At 44.9% G+C, this 19,882-nt stretch overlaps 1 protein-coding gene across 1 annotated transcript in view; it reads left to right on the top strand.

Annotated features, from left to right (window-relative positions):
• The window catches only part of LOC147422742 (uncharacterized), a 34,873-nt gene extending 16,413 nt beyond the window's left edge, over window positions 1-18,460 (top strand). The window contains exons 4-9 of the mRNA XM_086502580.1: window positions 11,180-11,237; window positions 11,325-11,417; window positions 11,501-11,566; window positions 16,816-16,907; window positions 17,554-17,613; window positions 17,758-18,460. Of these exons, the coding sequence (XP_086358706.1) occupies window positions 11,180-11,237; window positions 11,325-11,417; window positions 11,501-11,566; window positions 16,816-16,907; window positions 17,554-17,613; window positions 17,758-18,093 (705 nt within the window). The 3' untranslated portion in view covers window positions 18,094-18,460. The remainder of the gene's footprint in view (window positions 1-11,179; window positions 11,238-11,324; window positions 11,418-11,500; window positions 11,567-16,815; window positions 16,908-17,553; window positions 17,614-17,757) is intronic.
• The last annotated feature ends 1,422 nt before the right edge of the window (window positions 18,461-19,882 follow it).

Here is a 19,882-nt window from a genome sequence, read left to right as displayed (position 1 = left end):
CCATAGCTTGGTCTTCATTCAACCATATCTAATCACTCTCTCTCTCTCTCTCTCTCTCTCTCTCTCTCTCTCTCTTACTCTCGTTAATCTCAAGTCCATAGCTCGTTATCCATTAAGTTTAAATATAGTTAAATAATCTCTCTCGTTATTTAAATAATCTCTCTCGTTATCTATCATGCTCTCTCGATCTCCTTCATGCTCAAAGGGCAAGTTCTCCCTCCTCATGCTCAAGGAGCATAGTTTTCTCGTTCTCCCTCATGCTCAACACAGTTATGAAATTTAATCTTATGCTGGTTATATGTTATCAACTAAACTCATTCAATCTGTCATTTAGAAGCTTTCAAAGTGTTTGTTAAGCCAATTTTGCGATGTTGTACATCTTTCTCGCACATTTTTCCCACAGCAAGCAGCCATATGACTACATGGCAAGAGGTTGCGATGCAACAAATGATGTAGCACTTTGCTGCTTACATGTAACAACAACAGGCTACCTAACAACAACACAATCTGCATGAGCAGATTTGTAGAGCTCGAGAGACGGTCACGGATAAACTGCAGCGGTTTGAAGGCCGAGATATCTCCAAATTTTGCAGTATATATGAGCAATCTATGGAAGAGAATGGAATTGACGATCAAAATGCCGCAGAGGGGTTTTACTTGAGTGCAACACCTGAACTTAGAGCTCAAATTAGAGAAATACAAGCGGCACACGCACCAAATTGGCACGAATTCAAGAAAGCTTCGGAAGAAGAGTATTTTCTTGAAGATTCTTAGAGGGTAACGAAACAGAGCTTCATGAAGTGGGTGCAGAAGAAGAATAAAAATTATTTGCATGACAGTTGCTACGGGAATTTGGAAGAAAGTTCGATCAGTTATCTACGGCAGAGCAACATTCATTGACGCCCAAGAAGGTTGAGCTATTTATCCGAGCTGCTGAACCGCGACTTGGAAGAAATTTGGTGCAACTATTGGAAGACTCAACAGGTGAATTGGGTCTAACCTTTGATTGAAAAATCATTTCTAAGGCGGTTAATATTATTGTGAAGCGGTAGATGAGGGTTGATAAGCTAATTGTGGTCGGTGATAGAGACATTGTTGAAGAGGAGGTTAAGGAGAAATCATCCCCAGTAATACCTAAATTGGAGGAGCCGGTTCTTATTGGTGAAAGGTATACAAGAGCTAAATTTGAATCTGAAAGCTGTAAAACTTAAAGAGATTGAAGGGTTGGCTGCAAAGGGGTTCACTTCAGAGCCTAGACGGCGTCCTTCATGGAAAAAGTGGGATGATTAATGCATGTGGTACGATATTGAAGATCATGTACGTAAAGACTCTGACGACTTTAATGGAGCCTACAGGAAAAATATGGTTTTTTGGAAGGATAAGAAGATTCATCTTAGAGCAACTAGGGAGCCTCTCCGCTTGAACTTTAGAAAAGGTGAAATGAAGAAGTTAGTGGATGAGATGTTGCATAATATAGCTCTTGTTGAAGCAGCTACATATGGGCTGCAGGTACATGGGAAGTGAGATGATGAAGGTGCAGGAGCTAAGGGTCAATTAAGGCCTCATGCTTTGAAAACATCAGAAGCAGGCAAGGTGACTCATGGTAAGCTATGCCAGGTTGGGAATTGCATTCAAGAAACTACAGGGTGGACTGATCCCGTGGATTCTCTTTTTGTATATGCGTTTATTGCTAAGTCTCACGCTAATGAGACTAAAGTGGAAGAGAAGCGTAAGAGAGATGAAGACAATGCAAGGACATCAAAAAGGACTACTGGATTCAACAACATGAAAGAATAGGGGCATGCTTCCAAACCTGCCCCTAAAGTGGTTATGGAAGAGGCGCCAAAGGATAAAAAGAAAGGTAAGTCGGAGGACCTTCTTACAAATTGAAATCTGACATTGAACTAGCTATAGATCTAAAGAAGGTTTTTGAATAGCGTATCCTCAATAGCAAGGTGGAGCTTACACTAGGGGGATTGTTAAGGGTGAATTTCAAGAGGAAATTATTGATATTATTAAAAGAAAACGACAGGTACCAAGTGAGCAGGAGCCTGAAGTAGTTAAGAGACAAATGATTCGTCCTATTGAGTCAATTTTGGACGCCTATGAAGAGGAACTTGAAGATGAAGAAGCAAATCCGACTATACTAGAGGTAACACATGTTCATTTTAATGATGATGGAGATGGTGAAATTGTACCTAGAAGTCACTTTTCAAGGACTCAATGTGCTAGAGCAACGACGGAAACCATCGTGAAGCTTGGCGAAATTGAAGAACCGGTCTTAGCACTTGTAGACCATGGAGCGGAAATCAATCTTTTGGCAAAGAGCTTGCACTAGAAAGGAAAGTGGCCTATTGATATGGACCATGATTGGCAGATTCGAGCTGCCAATGATAATCCATTGCCAAAGATACGCAAAGAGCTCAGAGAACACAGGTTTGCCACTATAGAGCGGGACTATGATGGTGCCACTATAGAGCGGGACTATGATGGTGGTACAAAAGAGGGGAAGTTCTCGCAGAGAGAGACTTTCTCTTCAGGGTTTTGGGGGTTAACATCTGAGGGTTCAATGTCTTACAGGAAGTTTAATGAGTATGGGAAAAGCATTATGTTCGAAATGTCCAAAGTGAATTGCAAGGGTGTGATGTGCTTGAACTAGATGATGTTATTTCAGGAATCTTTGAAGAGGTTTTTATGTGGATACCATGTCAGAGCTAGATAGATCAACCAATACAGGTTACAAAGTGGAATTGAAGTCGTCAAAGTACATTCAATGGATATGTATAAAGTACTGGCTATATATAAGGCACCTATACAGGCAAAGGAGGATTTGGGTGAAGCAGTTGTAGTCCATGTAGAGACAAAGTATAAAACTGTTGCAGAGGTGCTGCAGTCGATGGCTACACCTTTGCCAGAAGGAAGTGATAAAGTGATGAAGCTTCTCGGCAGCCTACGCTAAGGAGACATCGATTGGTAAAGCTTTGCCTTTGAGCCAAGTGAGATTGGGTGTGTAGATCCAAATGTTGTCTCATCCATGGTTATATTTACAATTCCACACATGCCATGGAGGTTTATGTCCTATTTCAGTTCCTAAAGCTCACTTGCCAGAGAGAGAGAGAGAGAGAGAGAGAGAGAGAGAGAGAGAGAGAGAGAGAGAGAGAGAGAGAGAGAGAGAGAGAGAGAGAGAGAGAGAGAGAGAGAGAGAGAGAGAGAGAGAGAGAGAGAGAGAGAGAGAGAGAGATGAAATGTTATATTAATGTCTTCAAAAGGCCAAAGTGACCTGTGAGACCAGAAAGTTACAATGTGGTGGATCTGATACAAAGTCAGAGTCAGAGTAACAAGATGACAACAATGATAAAAATGAAATGGCAAATGTCACAATAAAATACTATGGAATCCTAAACTACTAGGTGTGAACAGCAGCTAGCTGGGATATCTAGATCACAAGAGATCCAGCATTGGTCGTTGGCGGATCTCATCAATCTCCTCCATGGTCAGTAGTCTGATCGGGCGTCGTGCATGTCGAGCCAAAGTGATCCGAATCCTTTGATGCAGCCTTTGTCGATGCTGTGTAGTCCTCCGCAGTCGTGGGCGTCTGGATCTTCCCAGCTCAGTCGCTCGGACGATCAGTGTGCCTCTGGTGTGAGACGACGAGCTCTGCTGTGGTAGTAACTCCTCCGGGTGTCCAATGGCAGCTCTAAAGAAATCTGTGATCTGTCTCTGGGACTGGCTAGCCTCTCCTCTCATCAGGCTCTCTCTATGTCTACGTAGCTCGAGCAAAAGCAAACCCAAGCATCTCTAATCCTCGTACTGCATGACTCTGGAGAATGGTCCAAAGCCCTCTCTGCACAAGCAATGGAAGCGGCCTCGTATCTCGTAGTAGAGGGGGCAGTGGCATGTATAGTGCAACTCTGTCTCAGGCTCGATGTCACACAAGGGGCATGTCCTGGCCTTTGCTGGTACTCTGCTGTATCTCCTAGTCTTGATCCGCAGTTGGTGTGAAGATGTACGTATCTGGCCGATAGCACATCGTATCCCATGAGACAAGTGGGTGTCCATGTATCTGGGCCTCGTCACAAAACCATCAACCGTAAGCTGGAGGAGATGCTCTCTGTAGAAAGCCATCTTCGTGCCCAGCTCCTGTGTTGGCTGTATCCATGTCCTCCTGGTGTCTAGTTGAGTCAGGTCCTGGCGGATGAGCCTGGTGATCTCGGATTGTGTAAGAGTCAGAGAGGGTGCATCTAGTGAGTACTGGAAGGGAGGCAATCTGTCTATGCTGAACCCATGCGCTTGAAACCATGATGTCATCTCCCCATACCAGCATGCTGTATCTCCCTGCATGGCTAACTGTCGAGAGGACTCAAGTGCAAGGCGGGCATATCTGTCTCTGAAAAGTTCCCACATGTGGTGTATGAAGGAGACCGATCTGGTGAGTGCCTCAACCACTAGTGGGGGGGCAGCTAGCTCTGCTCGAACAATAGCACGTGGTACTGAGGCCTTAGCTCTAATGAGCCGCGAGATCATAGAGACCAGAGGCTTCTCCATGTCCCTTTTCCATCCATCACTGCGGCCTGTCCTCCCGTGATGATCGAATGAAGGTCCTCAGATCTCAGCTCCATAAAGCAATGCAGAAGCCACCAGAGTGTCAAAGAGCCAGAGCTTCGTCCTAGGCTCCTGAAACTGAACCTGTGAACACATCCTTTCCAATCTACCCAATGCTGCATGGGTTGTGGTCAGTCTAGTCTTTGTTGCCCTCCTCAATGAAAATGCTGGCCCACTAAAAACCACTCCGAGGTAAGTGTACGCATTTGTATACTCCACAGTCTCTTGGCCGTATGTGAATGCTGGCGCTGACCTCTTGATCCACTGTGGGGTGGTATTAAATACCATGACCTTGGTTTTACCGAGGTTGACGGACAAACCACTTTCTTGAGCAAACCTATTCAAAGCATCCAAGTGACGTTGCATCCCCTCCGGAGAGTCGGAGATCAACACAATATCATCAGCATATAACAATAATGGAATCCATGTCCCTGCCAGCTGTGCACCTCTATCACCATCTCTCTCAATGTAGTCAGAAACCTCATGCACATACATACCAAATAGAGTAGGAGAGAGCGGGCAGCCTTGCTTCACCCCAATAGTGGAGTGAATCGGTGTGGATAGACCCTCTGAGGTGCGTACCTGCCCCACTACTGACTTGTATAATGCCATGATCCCCCAAATGAGCTCTGTGGGTACTCCCATCTATTGTAATCTGTGCATCAATCTAGCTCTAGGCACTCTGTCAAATGCTTTGCGGAAATCCACAAAGCTACAATAGATCCGTCTCCCACGCGATCTACCCTCCTCAATGATGGCTCTGAGTGTCAAGATATGGTCAAGAGTAGAAAAACCCCTCCTGAACCCTGCCCGCCCGGATGCGCGTATCCCCTCCCTCTCTGCCCATCTACCCAGCTGCTGCTCAAGAATAGATGCATACAACGGTGCCAATGTGTGTCCAATCATGATAGTGCGATAATTCCCAGGCTCCATAGGGTCTCCCGATTTGAAGATAGGTACAATAGTAGATAGGCTCCAAGTATCAGGCAAGCCCTCGCACATGGCACGATTAAACATCACTGCTAGAAGCTTTGCTAGTAGATCTCTGGCATGCGTGAAATGCTTAGCCACTAAACCATCATGATCGTATGCTCTCCCAGTCGTCATCTTGTCATTGGCCTTCCTCACCATCTCCGCCGTGAAAAAAGCACATGTGTGTGGGCATGGATCGGGAGGGTCGGGAAGGGGGGGCTGCTCAGGAACTATGTACAGAGATGATGCGTACTGTCCCCAGTCCTCTGTAGAAGTGATGGCGGGGGGGGGGGGGGGGGGGGGGGGAGAGTGCTCCTGAAAGAGCCGCCATGCCTCACGTGAGTCTTGACTCAAGAACAGTTGATATAGATCCCGCCCTAGTCGAGCCAAGAATGCCCTCTTCTTCCGCCGCACTAGGCGTCAGAAGTCAATCTGTGACTGTCTGTGAGTGACGTCCCCCAAAAGCACTTCCCTCTGAAGTCTAGCTCCAGTGTCCCGACATTCCTCATCATACCAACTGTTCTGGGGCATGCTCCCCGAACGGCGTCTCTGCTCAGGCTGGGTATGTGGGTATGCCTCTGTTGCTGCATCATGTAGTGTCTGTGTCAATATAGTAGTAAGCTCCTCCAGAGGTCGCCGTGGCTCCTCTGTGCATAGGCGTCTGTAGATCCCATCTATGTATACAGAGTCTGTCTCCCGCGTGAAGGTGTAGCGAGTAGGGGCTGCTGTCCGTAGCCTGTGTGCAAGAGCATGATCCACTGCCACACCAACAGTTCTGGGTCCAACTGTGAGATCCTGGATACTAGAGATGAGGCTCGGCTGTGCCATGACATAATCCACTGTGCTGGCTCCATGTCTGTGTGGAAAGCATGTAAAACCCCTTGAGGCGGGAAATCTTTGTAGGCCATTCAAGATGGCCAATCCATGTGCAGTCCCCATGTCTATCAAGTGTCGTCCATACTCAGTGTGTTCTCCATCTTGTGATAGTCTGGATAGGCCTGTTTCTGCAGCATCCAGCTCTCTCAGCATCTCCTCTGAAGTATCATAAAATACTGTCTGATGATGGGCAGTCCTAGCATTGAAATCCCCTAGAATGATGATGTCACCATCTCTAGAGAACTCCCATATGTCATCATCCAAAATAGAGAAAGGGGATTGTCCTCTGGGTGGTGCATACACTGACGAGAGAGAGAGAGAGAGAGAGAGAGAGAGAGAGAGAGAGAGAGAGAGAGAGAGAGAGAGAGAGAGAGAGAGAGAGAGAGAGAGAGAGAGAGAGAGAGAGAGAGAGAGAGAGAGAGAGAGAGATGATGTAAGGTGTAGCGGAATGAATGTTTGCGCTTTGCTCAAGATGAGTGCTCCGAACTGTGCTCAAGGTTCCTTTTGTTCTTATGGAAGGGAGAGCCTTCTGTTCTTAATGAGAGAATGATCACAAGCAAAGTGAATGGACACTGTGCGTGCAAGTGTATGAGATTGAGAGATAGAGAGAGAAGAGAGATACGACACCAAAGCGTTGTAAAACCCTCCTCCGAAGGCCCCACTCTCGGCGGCGAGAGTGGTCTACTTATGATTGCACAAACTGGTACAAACTGTATGCATGAGACTGATGCAAGTCTAGGCTATGTCGATGACGACGACGGGGATGACGAGACCGACCTAAGGGCTGAAATCTGCAATCTTTTATCTGCTGTCCAAAAACGCTATGGGCTGAAATCTGACCTTGCCGAAAACGCTAAGGAAAACGCTGATTTTGCTGGTCTTTAGGGCTGAAAATCTGCATCTATTGTAGGCTGAAAACTGAGGTTCTTGGGGCTGAATCTGATGGTCTTTCTACCGCTGAAAATCTCCTGGGCTGAAAGTTGTAAAGGTTGATGAGAAAAACGCCAGGGAAGGTGGTCTTTGGCGATGATGTCTTTGCTTGGAGGAAAATCCACCAAGGGTCTTGCTTGAGAAGTTGCCTGTTAAGCTTGGCTCCTGCTCCCTCTTCTGCCAGAAAGTGCTAGCTCTAGTTTGCTTATACACAAACTTACTCAATTTGCCCTACCTACTTTCCAACAAAAGTCACTTAAAAATAATAAGTGAAAAATGTCAAAAATAGGTAAAATAGGCCTAATGCATTGGAAAATTCCCCTGAAGGATTCTGATGGATTCTGATGGGAATGCTTATGATCATGCTGTGTCCAACCAGAGGATATGCATCTACTCTAAGTGACTGGGCATGCACGGTCTACGAATAGACTCACAAAAGTGCCAGATCACTTCTAAATCTAGACTGATTGGACTGACTGAACCCTTGTCGTGCTGTAGCTTGTCCACGGACACATAGGGTTGGATGTGTCGCGTTACAGGTGAAGCTGGCAACTCAATAACTCCAAAGACAAAATGATACACGATGACTAGTATGTGGATTGGGGCACTCATATAGTGAGCCAACTTTCGCGGGGCAAAACCTCCAACACAAAAAATTCACAAAAGTAGGAATAAATAATATAAATGGGTTAAATGTATGGTGCTAACCCTATATATGCATAGAATCCCTACTTGAAGGGTGAAAGGGTGGCCAACCCACAACCAAGAGCTTGAGTGCATGTGAGAAGCCGTAAGCAGGAGTTAAACCATATGGAAGGTGAACATAATGCTCTAACATGCAGCTCGCGAGTGTCTGCAGATCAAGGCCTAGTCGATGATCAATAGAACACATAGACACCACCAGATGGTGTCTTGTTAGTGGTAAACCGAAGAAAGAGGCAAGTGGCAAACTTTGAGCTTGCTACCGACCCAAAAACATTCCCGTGAGGGGTTGAAAAATGCTGTCGTCCAACGAAAATTAGCCCGCTTGTCTACTTGTGGATTGTATTGGAGCATTGCAAAGGTCCAAAATGGGTAGATCTCTGTGTGTACAGCCGTCGAAAGGCTGAAAATAAAGAAAGAACAGCGTATAGCTCAAGAGCGATCACCGTGTCGTCGTCGTCGTTATCGAAATAATTGTAGAACCATAGCAACTACAATATGGGACGGGATATGTAATACGGGGCGCATAACATAGACGTATTTCTTGCTTGGACACTCCAAGCAAGAAATCAATAGCAACATATGAAGAGAATCCGCAACAAACCGAACTAAACTTGAATGAATAGAGAGAGATAGAAGGAGAGTCTCCACTGAACGATGGAGTTCTGTTCCGAGATGCATTGGCCCCAAAGATTGGCGCCCCTTTGATATTTCTTTCTTGATTACTGATCACAAAGGTACGACTCCCTAGGGTCCAACTCTCCGCGACTCTGTGTCGAGATGCTTTGTCAGAGAGTGGCCCCAAAGGACTCTTATAAACAATACAACGGGTGCTAAAAACAGAGCCCCAAAAGCATGAGATCTAGAAGCTTTTGTTCCCAAAAGCTAGGCCTTGAATCTTCCCACTGCTAAAAGCTTGCACAAGCTTTACCATGTGTACACTGCTGCCATGTCAGCATAGTTCTTGCGTTTTTCGGTTTGGGATGCCATGTCAACTAGAGTTACCGGGGAACGCCATCCCATGGGCAGGGAACGCCGGAACGGCGTTCCGGGGGGGTTACATGGTCCGGAACGGCCCGGACGTTCGCAGGGACTTCTGGTACCGGAACGGCAGGCCCGGAACGGCTGGAAATGGGCAGATTTTCAGATTTTGGTGATTTGTCTTGTGAGCCTTCCCCTTGTTAAATGTCCCTTCCCCCACCCCTTACCTTCACTATGCACACAAGCTTTCAAGAGCCAAAGCTAAAGATCTACCCTCTCGACTCTCGACTCTCAAGCTCTAGCCTCTTTCAAGCTTTGCAGTCTAGACTCTAGAGTCTACAAGACTAAAAGCTCTCCCCCTCTCTCTCAAGCTCCCTCCCTCTCTCTCTCAACTTTAAGCTCTCTCTCGAGTCTCTCCCCCCCTCCCTCTCTCCCCCTCTCAAGCTTTCAAGTCTACACGACACACGTTTGTCATAGTAAGACTGAATGGTCTTCAAATCAAGTGTTTTGTGAGTGTTAAGAGTCAAAGGACTCTGATACTACTTCTATTCAATCACAAAGAGCTTGAAATTGCATTATTTGGGTGTTTTTATGCCTCCCGTTCTGCGCCGTTCCCGTTCCGGGCCCCTCCCCGTTCCCTCGTTCCGCGGGGGATCCCGTCGCCGTTCCCGTTCCGCGTTCCGGGTAACTATGATGTCAACAGGTTGCCGCAAATTGTGTTACTCCTCCTTGCAGCCAGCCACACCAGCAATTGGTATGCCTTGCTTTTATTGGGGTTTAGGCCCCTCGGTCATGTCTTGCAAGTTAGTAGGGGTTAAGTTTTTAAAAAACCGTAACCCTTGTTCCTTGAGTCTCGATGCACTAGAATCACATTCCTGACTATTCAGCCATCACATCCAGATCTCACCAATCTCTAGTCGAGGTCTATATGCACTATATTCATCAAACAAACAGCTGTAGACATTTCATCTTTTGAATATATACTCTAGCGATAGACACATGAAAGAGCACTTGTAAACAAGTGCAATCTATGAAATTTCTAATTCAATGTACATCTTTTCATAAGTCATTCCACAGACTCCAGAGTACTTTTAGCTTATCAATACCCCTAAAATCTCATAGAGAAATTAGTGACTTTATTCAATCTAGGTAATCTGTGACAAAGGAGTGGAGTGGCTCCCCTCTTATTCACGGTCCATGTTTTTCAACCCAAAAATTATAGGATTCATTCCTAAGCTACCGTCACTCTATACTTTCAGAACAGATGCAGAGAAAACAAAGGGAACAAAGGCAAAGAAAAGAAGAGGCAGATGATAGGGGCAGACAAAGACACCTTTTACCATGCAGATATATAATAGGCTTAGGGATTCCATAGCTGGAATTCCATCTTCTTTGGTCATCTCCTCTGTTTCAGTCCCAATATTAGCTATATCTCTTAGACTTGATGATGTTGCATCTGACAGAATAGTTCTAATCGAGATGATATTCCTCTTGCTATGCTTGTGACACAGTATGAGGAGAATTTTCTACCTCGTATCTAATAGGATTGTGTATGTTAGGAGATCGAGAGGTTGAAAAGCAAAAAAGGTTTTTGGTTTGGTTTGATGTATATTTACACTTTTGGGATTACTCCTTTGTAGTAATGAGCTCTATCTATGTTCATATTATTGTATGGCATGTGCTGTCAGAATGTAGAATTAATGGAAGATTCTTTTCTGGAAAATAGAAGTCTTCTTGGTAAAGATTTTTGTAGGCTGATGATGCTCAATAAATGGAATTCTATGCGTGAACATATATTCTATCCTGTGTGCTCCTTTGTGAGGTCATATCAGAATAATGCAAAGGAATAGGATGAGGTTTTTTTTCCCACGTAGATGTACTTTTTTTTTTTTTGCTGGATTTTTGTTTCTATATCTTTGATCAGCAGTTTGACTAGAAAAAATGTGTGTCACAGCGCACATGGCCGTGTGTCTCCTTTTCCAAACGGCTATGCATGACTTAAGTAAAACAACTACTTTGTTAACTTACACTTACTCTGATTTCATTTAAATTTTTTCTGATAGAGTGATCTTGTAATCACCTCTAAATCAATGATTTTTATGAAATGTATTTTCAGGAAGCAATAAATACTGCTGCTACGGCATGGGGTCTTCAATGTTTACGCTATGAAATCAGTAAATATTGGAAGTTCTGTTAGTGCTTGTTTGTACAATCTTTTCTTTATTCAATTTATGTTTCATCCTTTGCATTTGTTTATTCAGAGGATATATCCCCTCCGCCTGGTGTTCGACAAGCCATGGAAATGCAAGCAGAAGCTGAGAGAAGGAAGCGTGCTCAGATTCTTGAATCTGAAGGTCTCACGTCGCTTGTGGCTGAATATTTTGTTCAGGTCCACGAGAAAGATTCATGAATCTACAGTATTTTAAAATGTTTGCAGGTGAACGACAATCAAACATTAATATCGCGGATGGTAACAGGAGTGCTGCTATTCTCAAAGCAGAAGGTACTTGTAATCCTTCATTTCTTTTTATTTCATCTTGGCTCATGATAACCAATGGTGTATCTACTGAATGGGAGATTTATCTTTCTAATTGAAAGTCGGTTGTTTCTCGTGCCAAGTTTTGTGCCACTTTCATTTTCAAGTTTTTGCAACTATGCTAGCTAGTTTTTAAGATGGAGTCATGGTTGTTGCACCAGGGGGTCAAGTTACAATGTTGCATTGTTTGCTGTGTGATTTGAAAATGGTCTTTGTGCAGTTGGTACTTTTAGCACACGTCATTTATGGAGCTCTCAATGATTCAGCGCTATCTTGGCATGCTCTTGTTTTGGATGCTCAAGGTGATTGATAACTGTTGGTGTACTATTGAAGATAGTGAAGGACAGAATCCGACTATTGTCTCGCTCCCACTCCGTTGGATCCTTTGGCTTCTTGAAGGTGTTACCGACGAAGCCTCCAAGCTCGTACGAGTCACTCTCCAAATAGCATAGCTCTCGTTTTTCAATTTCCAATCCGTACAAAACGAGGGTAGAGTAGGGATCTTGATTGGATAATCGTCAACGCCTCAGTATAACTCCGACCAATCTCTTCCACAGATCGCTGCTCTTTGACCCTTTCTCCGAAACATCCTCTGTACTTCTTCATCAAACATTGTATCATTGTTTGAATCTTACCCATCTCCATGGTTGAAGAACACTTGGGCATGTGAATCGGCTAGGACAGGTAGAGATGAAGAGGGTTCTACAATTCAGCCCACAACAGCACACGTCAGCCCCAAGAGGGTGAAAACAATGGCGACCAGCCATACGCTCTTCTTTGTTGCTGGAAAGTGAGCACCGAAAACTCTCACAGATCACCAATCCGACTCGAGAGCACTTGGTGCCTCTGATACCATGTCAAAGGTGCTGCGGAAAAGGTGAATCGGATGATGACCGAGTTTGGGAACTAGTGGGGAATGACCCTCTTGGTCAAGGGCAGCCAATGAACCTCCGCAATGCTGCGATCAAACCTCCTCCGATTAACGTTGAACTGTGGACATTTCTCATTGCAATGGTGCAAAGCCTAGGGCAATTCCTCCTTTGTATAGAAAAGGAACACGCGCGCGCGCACACACACACACACACACACACATTGCTAGGGATAATGTGTTAACTTCACTATACAAATACTGGTGCTCCTTGTGTACTGGTACTAGTATTGTTACTGTTACCAATGCTACAGGTGTACTGGTACTGGTACTGGTACTATATTATATTGAACGGATACTGGTGCTACACACACACACATTGCTAGGGATAGTGTGTTAATTTCTCTATACTGACAATGGTGCTACTCGTACTGGAGCTAGGTCTGGTATTGGTGCTATTTGTGGACTGGTACTGATACTGGTACTATATTACACTAGATTGATACTGGTACGATATTATACTAAGACTGATACTCGCGTTACATGTGTACTGGTGCTAATGATACGTGTGTATTGGTACTAGACTGTACTGATACTGATATCGTATCGTACTGAATTGGTACTGCTGCTACTTGTGTGATATATTGGTACTGTAACTGGTACTGTTTGTGTACAATATTATACTGGACTGGTATTGGTGCTACTTGTGAAACTGGTACCGGTACTTCTTGTGAACTGACTTTGAACTGACTCTGAACTGGTACTAGTACTAATACTGTTTGTGTACGGTAATATACTGGACTGGTGCTACTTTGTATTGGTACTGGTACTACTTGTGGACTGGTACTATACTGATCTAATACCAGTGATACTGAACTGGTGGAAAAGGCAAAGCAAAGTTGCCAATCCATCTTCTCGAAGAAAACACAGCCATAGAAAGCTCCTCTAAAAGGGATGAAGAAGATCCTACTGCCGTCCAAACACTTCTCGCTGAAGAAGAAGCCGAAAATGAGTAGCTCCCCCTTTGGATCCAACAACCGCATGCTTGCGGGAAAGCACGGTAACATGCTTGCTCTCCTTGCGGGAAAGCACGGTAACATGACTCCATCTGGGATAACTAAAACAATCCAGCATTGCTACACATCCTGGAGTCTTGATCGGGTTCCTCTCGGTGAAGAGAGGTTGGGGTAATCAAGGGTAAAGGCGGGGAAGTCGTAGACGAAGATTCACGGCCTCCACATACCCAAAGCTGCCCCAAACTTGGAGAAAACCAGAAAAAAACAGCAAGCTTCTTCTCTCTCAATCATGTCGAAGACCGCACTGGATCAACCATATCCGAGCACTCAGGTGGTCGTAACACCATAGGCTCTGATACCTCACTGCAGCGGAAGATGCAATGAGGACAAGACCTGGCTCGTGATCCGGTGCGTATCTCGACTCTGATCTAGAACACCTGCAATGCCAAACACATGAACAAGGCACACATGTGGAGAAGAGACAGGATCACATAGGTAGAATGAGACAGGACATCTGAGAATGAGAGAGATCTGGGAAAGGCTCTCCATGCTGATAACAATCTACTCATACAAGTGACCAAGGGTGGTCCGGCATAGAACTGACATGCCAATGGATAGACCCGAGGACACACACAATTGTGACTGCTATTGACACTGCCAACTGCTCCTGCACATGGTCACGGTCTCATCATGGGCTGCCCTAGCCTCTTGGAATCGAGGCTCTGGCGGAATCTCCTCCTGGCAGGACGGCTGATTTGAAGGGAGAAGGAACCGGATCGGGGCTGCCCTATGGTGTTTCTGCCCCATGATGAACATGGATCTGCTCCTCTCGTATGCCTGCACTATGATGGAGGTGCTCTGCATCTGCCAGATCATAGCGCCTCCATGCACCTGCCTTGGGAAGGAGAAACGCAAGGAAAGGACCTGCTGCCCACGAGCGCATGCTGCCCCTGCCTCATGCCAAAAACGCTGGACTGCTGCTTGGCAAAAACGCTAGGGATGCTGCCTTGCTGCATGCAACGCACAAGGGAAAGAGGGAGCAGAAAACGCTGCCCTCTCCTCTTCTCTGGCTGCCAAAAACGCTGGCTGAATGGGCGCCCTCATGCCCTGGGCTGAACTGCACACACCACAACACATTGAAAGTGGTCTCCCACCTGCTCCCTATATAGGGCCATCAGTAAACTGCCCGACCCAGCCCTCCAGCCCCACAACTTGGTAAAATGGGGGGGAAATAGGGAATAGGGTGGAAAGTGCACTGGATGCACATAGGCTCAAGGGAAAAATATGCCAGGGCTGGGGAAATTGGAATGCTATTCATAGCTTGCAGGACAACTGGTGACCATGGAACCAAGCCAAAACCCGAGCTAAACATGGCTAGACATGATCCGACATGAGAGTACAACCTCACACTGGCCGGGCACAGCCACAAAACAGCTCACTCCCTAATCTGCTCTTGGGAGATACCGGAGCTACCATCGGACGAGAATATGAACTCCCACCTTCTTTGTAGGCTTTTGGCTTTACCAATGCTCCCAAATTGTCATAGGGAAGCGTCTGCAACATGGGCATTGTAATAGGGATCATCGGTGCCCCTTGGCCGTCGATATTCTGCGTCATTGGTGCCATATGTCACTGCTGGTTGGAAAAACCAGAAAATGCCCTGTGGCACCCCAAACTGGCCCTGATTGCATTGAACCCTTGCTGCATGCCTATGTTACCATACATAGGGTTTGGCATCATGCCCTGCATACACCCAAACACTGTTCCTAGTGTGTGTTGTGTTTGGGAGCATATGTTTGTACCTAGTTCTACACCCACTATTGGGCACTGACGACGTTAGTGGGGATGTCGTGGTATTTAGTCAATACTATGCATGATGGAGCTGATGGTTATATTGTCTCGTGGGTGACTACCATGAGTCTATACCTTGCACTTTCCTTCAAGGGTGAATCTGGGTATATCCTGGATTCATCTAGGTATATATATCATCCTCTCCAATCTACCCAATGCTGCATAGGCTCTGGTCAGTCTAATCTTTGCTGCTCTCCTCAATGAAAATGCTGGTCCACTAAAGACCACCCCCAGGTAAGTGTAAGCATTTGTATACTCCATTGTCTCCTGGCCTTATGTGAATGCGGGTGCGGACCTCCTGATCCACTGTGGGGTGGTATTAAACATCATAACCTTTGTTTTACCAAGGTTGTTAGACAAACCACTTTCATGTGCAAGCCTATGCAAAGCATCCAAGTGACGTTGCATCCCCTCCGGAGAGTCGGAGTTCAACACAATATCATCAGCATATAACAATAGTGGAATCCATGTCCCTGCCAGTTGCGCACCTCTATCACAATCTCTCTCAACATAGTCAGAAACCTCATCCACATACATATTAAATAGAGTAGGAGAGAGCGGGCAGTCCTGCTTCACTCCGATAGTGAAGTGAACTAATGTAGATAGCCCACTACTGACCTCTATAATGCCGATACAGAGGTATACCCCCAGAGGCAGAGGAGAGATGATGCCAGATTTGCGAACGAGAGGGAGAGACAGAGGAGCATTACATCTGCCACTGCACAACATACTATGAAATCTGCGGACTTTTTCATTGCTTATTCAGAGAGGGCTTTGGCCCCTTATCCCGCATCTTGGATTACTATATCAGAGGTGCCTAGGTCTCTTCTTGTTGGAGATCCGTAGACTCACAGAGACTACCCTCAAGAGTAGAGGACCGACATATAGAGGATCCATACGGAGGCAATTTACTACATACATAGAGACTACTTGGGATGGCCCACCACAGGTTACCTAGTTACACCCTCATAGAAGCATCCTTCTTGATCGAGCCATCCAGCTTGGCTCCTCATGATCCTCGAGGATACAAGGATCTGCACCTGATACATTGTAGACAAGGTCTACATTTGAGGCTACGGAGCATTGTTGAGCGAAATCGAGCGACGACCCCTCCCCCCCCGCCCCCAACCCACCCCCACCCGGAGAGAAATCATTGAGGCCATTCTGCAGAGACCCATGAGAGAGTTAAAGGGATGATCACCATTGTATACCTTCTCCATTGAACACCTCATTAGCCCTCATGTGATTGTTCCCCTCCGCATATCTTTTGAGATGATGTATTATGTGATGATGATGATGAGGATGTAGGATAGGCTAACCTACCCACTACTAGTGTCACACATGGATGTAATGTTTTGGCTAGTTGTTGTACGTTCATGCTATTAAATGTAATTGGTACCTTTCAATAGTGTTGTAATTGGAGGCAACTGAGACTGTTTTTACTGGTAGTATTCCTGAACTTGAATGAATTTGCGTGCCAGGAGACGGAAAGTCAATTGTCATTAAGGCGGAGTCCACTGCACGAGGATTGCGGCAAATAGCAGAGGCAATTCAGGAGACTGGAGGACAGGAGGTCAGGAATGTGATTTTGCACTGTTTTTTGGTGGAGTTTCTTTTTTGGTTTACTTTGTAACCAATCACTCTTTGCATTCTTTCTGCAAATGTCAACACTAATCAGTGTGCTGTGTAGAGCACTTCTATCTTTTTACCTAAGCAGTGGTTTTTGTTGTGTGTGGGGGGAATCTGGAATGCTTGTAATCTTTCCCCTCACTTTGTCGGTTTTTGTTTCTTCTGGGATGTCTCTTGCCTTTTATTCAAGTCTTCACAGTAGAGTTCTAGGTTCCGTGAATATTTCTAGGAATGTCTATACGTTTTTTTCTGGGTGTATTGTATTTTTTTGGGTGAGGCAGGCATAGAAGTATCTCAGGGCCTGCTTCGAGAACTAGGGAATGGTTGAGGTTGCAGCACACCTTCTGTTAGTATAGGATGTTTTTTCGCTACTTTTGAAGTATTCTGTTCGTACGGGGAAAAATTGTTGCCATCTGTTTGTGGTGTCTACACTGGAAATTGTAGCCCACGCGGCAATCTCTTGGACCGACATGGCTGTAAGAAAAAAACCCTATGAATGAGTGTGAATGCTTCTGCACTTAGTTTTTGCATCATCTTGCAGCAAGGATTACAGTGATTTTACCTTCAGCTGTTTTGCTCGTTGCCTACAGGCAGTTGCTCTTAGAATTGCTGAGCAGTACATGGAAGCTTTTAGCAACATTGCACAGGAGGTAAAGAAATACCACTTTCTATTGTTTTAATCTTGTTACTTAATTTTTTGAAGGAAGGATGGGGCTCTTTGGAATGTCTTTATCTACTTAGTTTAAAGACGAGTCTCTGTGGAGGGCTACATCTTGCTTTTTGACCTGATGCAGGGAACTACCATGCTGTTACCAACAAATGCTTCCGATCCTGCAAGTATGGTGGCTCAGGCACTCTCTATCTACAAGAATGTTGTGAAAAGTGGTCCAGCACTAAGGCCAGGCAAGGAAGTTGCTAGTGATGAAGGAAAATCGATCACAGGCGGTGGCGGCGGTGTAAGAGAGGGACACTCTGCAATGGATGATCTCCAAGACGATTTTGACACTGGACCAGATGAGGTGGCAACTCGAGACGGTCCTTTCCCTTTTTATTCAGATAGAGCAGGGGATGTGAATCATACAGATAGAATAGGGGAGGGTTTCAGCATGCAGAAGAGGGACACAACATGAAAAGCCTTCGTATGAATGAAGCAAACAACTTTGTCCTGGCAATTGTGATCCTTGATTACATTTTTGTGGAGGTATGCAAGAGACTGCTGGTTCCTGCTGCTACAGTGCAAGTGGTTGTCAATGCATGCGTTGGAAAGAAGACCGTTGTGCAATTTCATTGTCTCAGAGCTTTTAAAAAGTTGTATAAACACAGCAGGGCTGCCATTTTTGGTGTATATTCTTGTCTGGAGTTGTTAAGATAGGGAAAATCGGACCACAATAATTCATAGATCCAAAAGAGGAAATGATGCTAATGTCTGTGCTTCTGCAACTCTTTTTTCTTTTCTTCTCTCTTTACTATTCAATCTTCATACTCACCTTCGTCAAAGTGTGAACAGATGCAGAAAATAAGAGTTGGGTGTTGAACTGTTGCCTATTATTCCAAGAAAGTTTAGAGTCTTCTCATTTTTGAAGCTTGTGTGGGTTTGACGCGTTGAACACATGAAGATTCTCCCTACTGTGTCTTTTTGGGTCTCATTTTATTTATATCGTGATTGGGATCAATCAGTAGATTACGAGGTTCAACTTCACATAAATGAAAAGCTCCAACAGGTCAAGGATTTCCTACACTATGGAAAAGCTCCAACAAGTCAAGGATTTCCTCCAAGACCATATGGAAATGCTACGGCTGGCTCGTCAAAATGTTGACAAGCACAAGATCAGGATAAGAAGCATGCTAATGAGAAACGTTGGCAAGCAATCTTCACGAAAGGGAAAGATGTAGTTAAAGGGGTTGACTTTACTTTTCCTTTGGAGGGGAGACTTTACTTTTCCCTTTGAAAGCCAATTGAAGGATGGCTCAACTTTATTTTTTGAAGGCAAATGGCCATAAGAGTTCAAAAATTTAGGGATTTTTTTGTATTCAACATTGGTTTTGAATAGCCCCAAAATGGAAGGGTATCACATACATCTAAAAGTTGGATACTTAGCACATCGAGATAACTCTCTCACCACCCCAAGGACTTGCTATGTGAAGAGAGACGAAGGGTGCATCTCTTAAAAATCTATTACATCCTTGCAGGTGATGATGATGAGAGAGAGAGAGAGAGAGAGAGAGAGAGAGAGAAGCCCTAGAAGCATCAACACTATCGGATGAAGGGTGCCTCTATTTTTCCTCTTAAAGGCAATTTAAAGAGTGGCCCTCCTTTTTCTTTTGAATGCCATAAACAAACCCCCCTTTTCCTTCTACACAAATCCATATGGAGCCCTCAAATTTGAAGGATGACTCAATTTTGATAGATTATAATTCTATTTAATTATACCAATACCCATAAGGGTTATTAGATTAAAACCACCACCAATACATAAACCTCAACCTCATATGGAGAAATTGCCATGAGCAGAAAACACAACCGAACATACTAGTTCACAAGGCTATTTACAAAGAGGTGTAACTCATAACCATGTAGATGTTTGGGTGCCACCACAATCCATCTCATCATATCGAGCAACATTGTGCCCATATGAACACAGACCATGAAGAATACAAAGCAAAAGGAAAAGAGACTTGAGAATGGCACAAGCTATCATTGATTCCACACATAAAAAATGATGAGCAAAAAACTTGTGCTTGGTATCTACATGCATCATTGTTCTACTAACCTTGAGGATGTGCACATTGCATACTAAAACTTCACCCAAAGTGTATGTGCCTCATGTAGAGAGAGAGAGAGAGAGAGAGAGAGAGAGAGAGAGAGAGAGGAGAAGAAGAAGAAGCAGCAGGTAATTGGTAGTGTGTGTCCCCGACAGT

Source organism: Adiantum capillus-veneris, chromosome 27 (assembly GCF_014529385.1).
Source record: "Adiantum capillus-veneris isolate H3 chromosome 27, ASM1452938v2, whole genome shotgun sequence".
NCBI classification, from domain to species: Eukaryota; Viridiplantae; Streptophyta; class Polypodiopsida; order Polypodiales; family Pteridaceae; genus Adiantum; species Adiantum capillus-veneris.
Note: the sequence above shows the minus strand (reverse complement) of the source record. Positions and strands in the feature narration are given on the sequence as shown.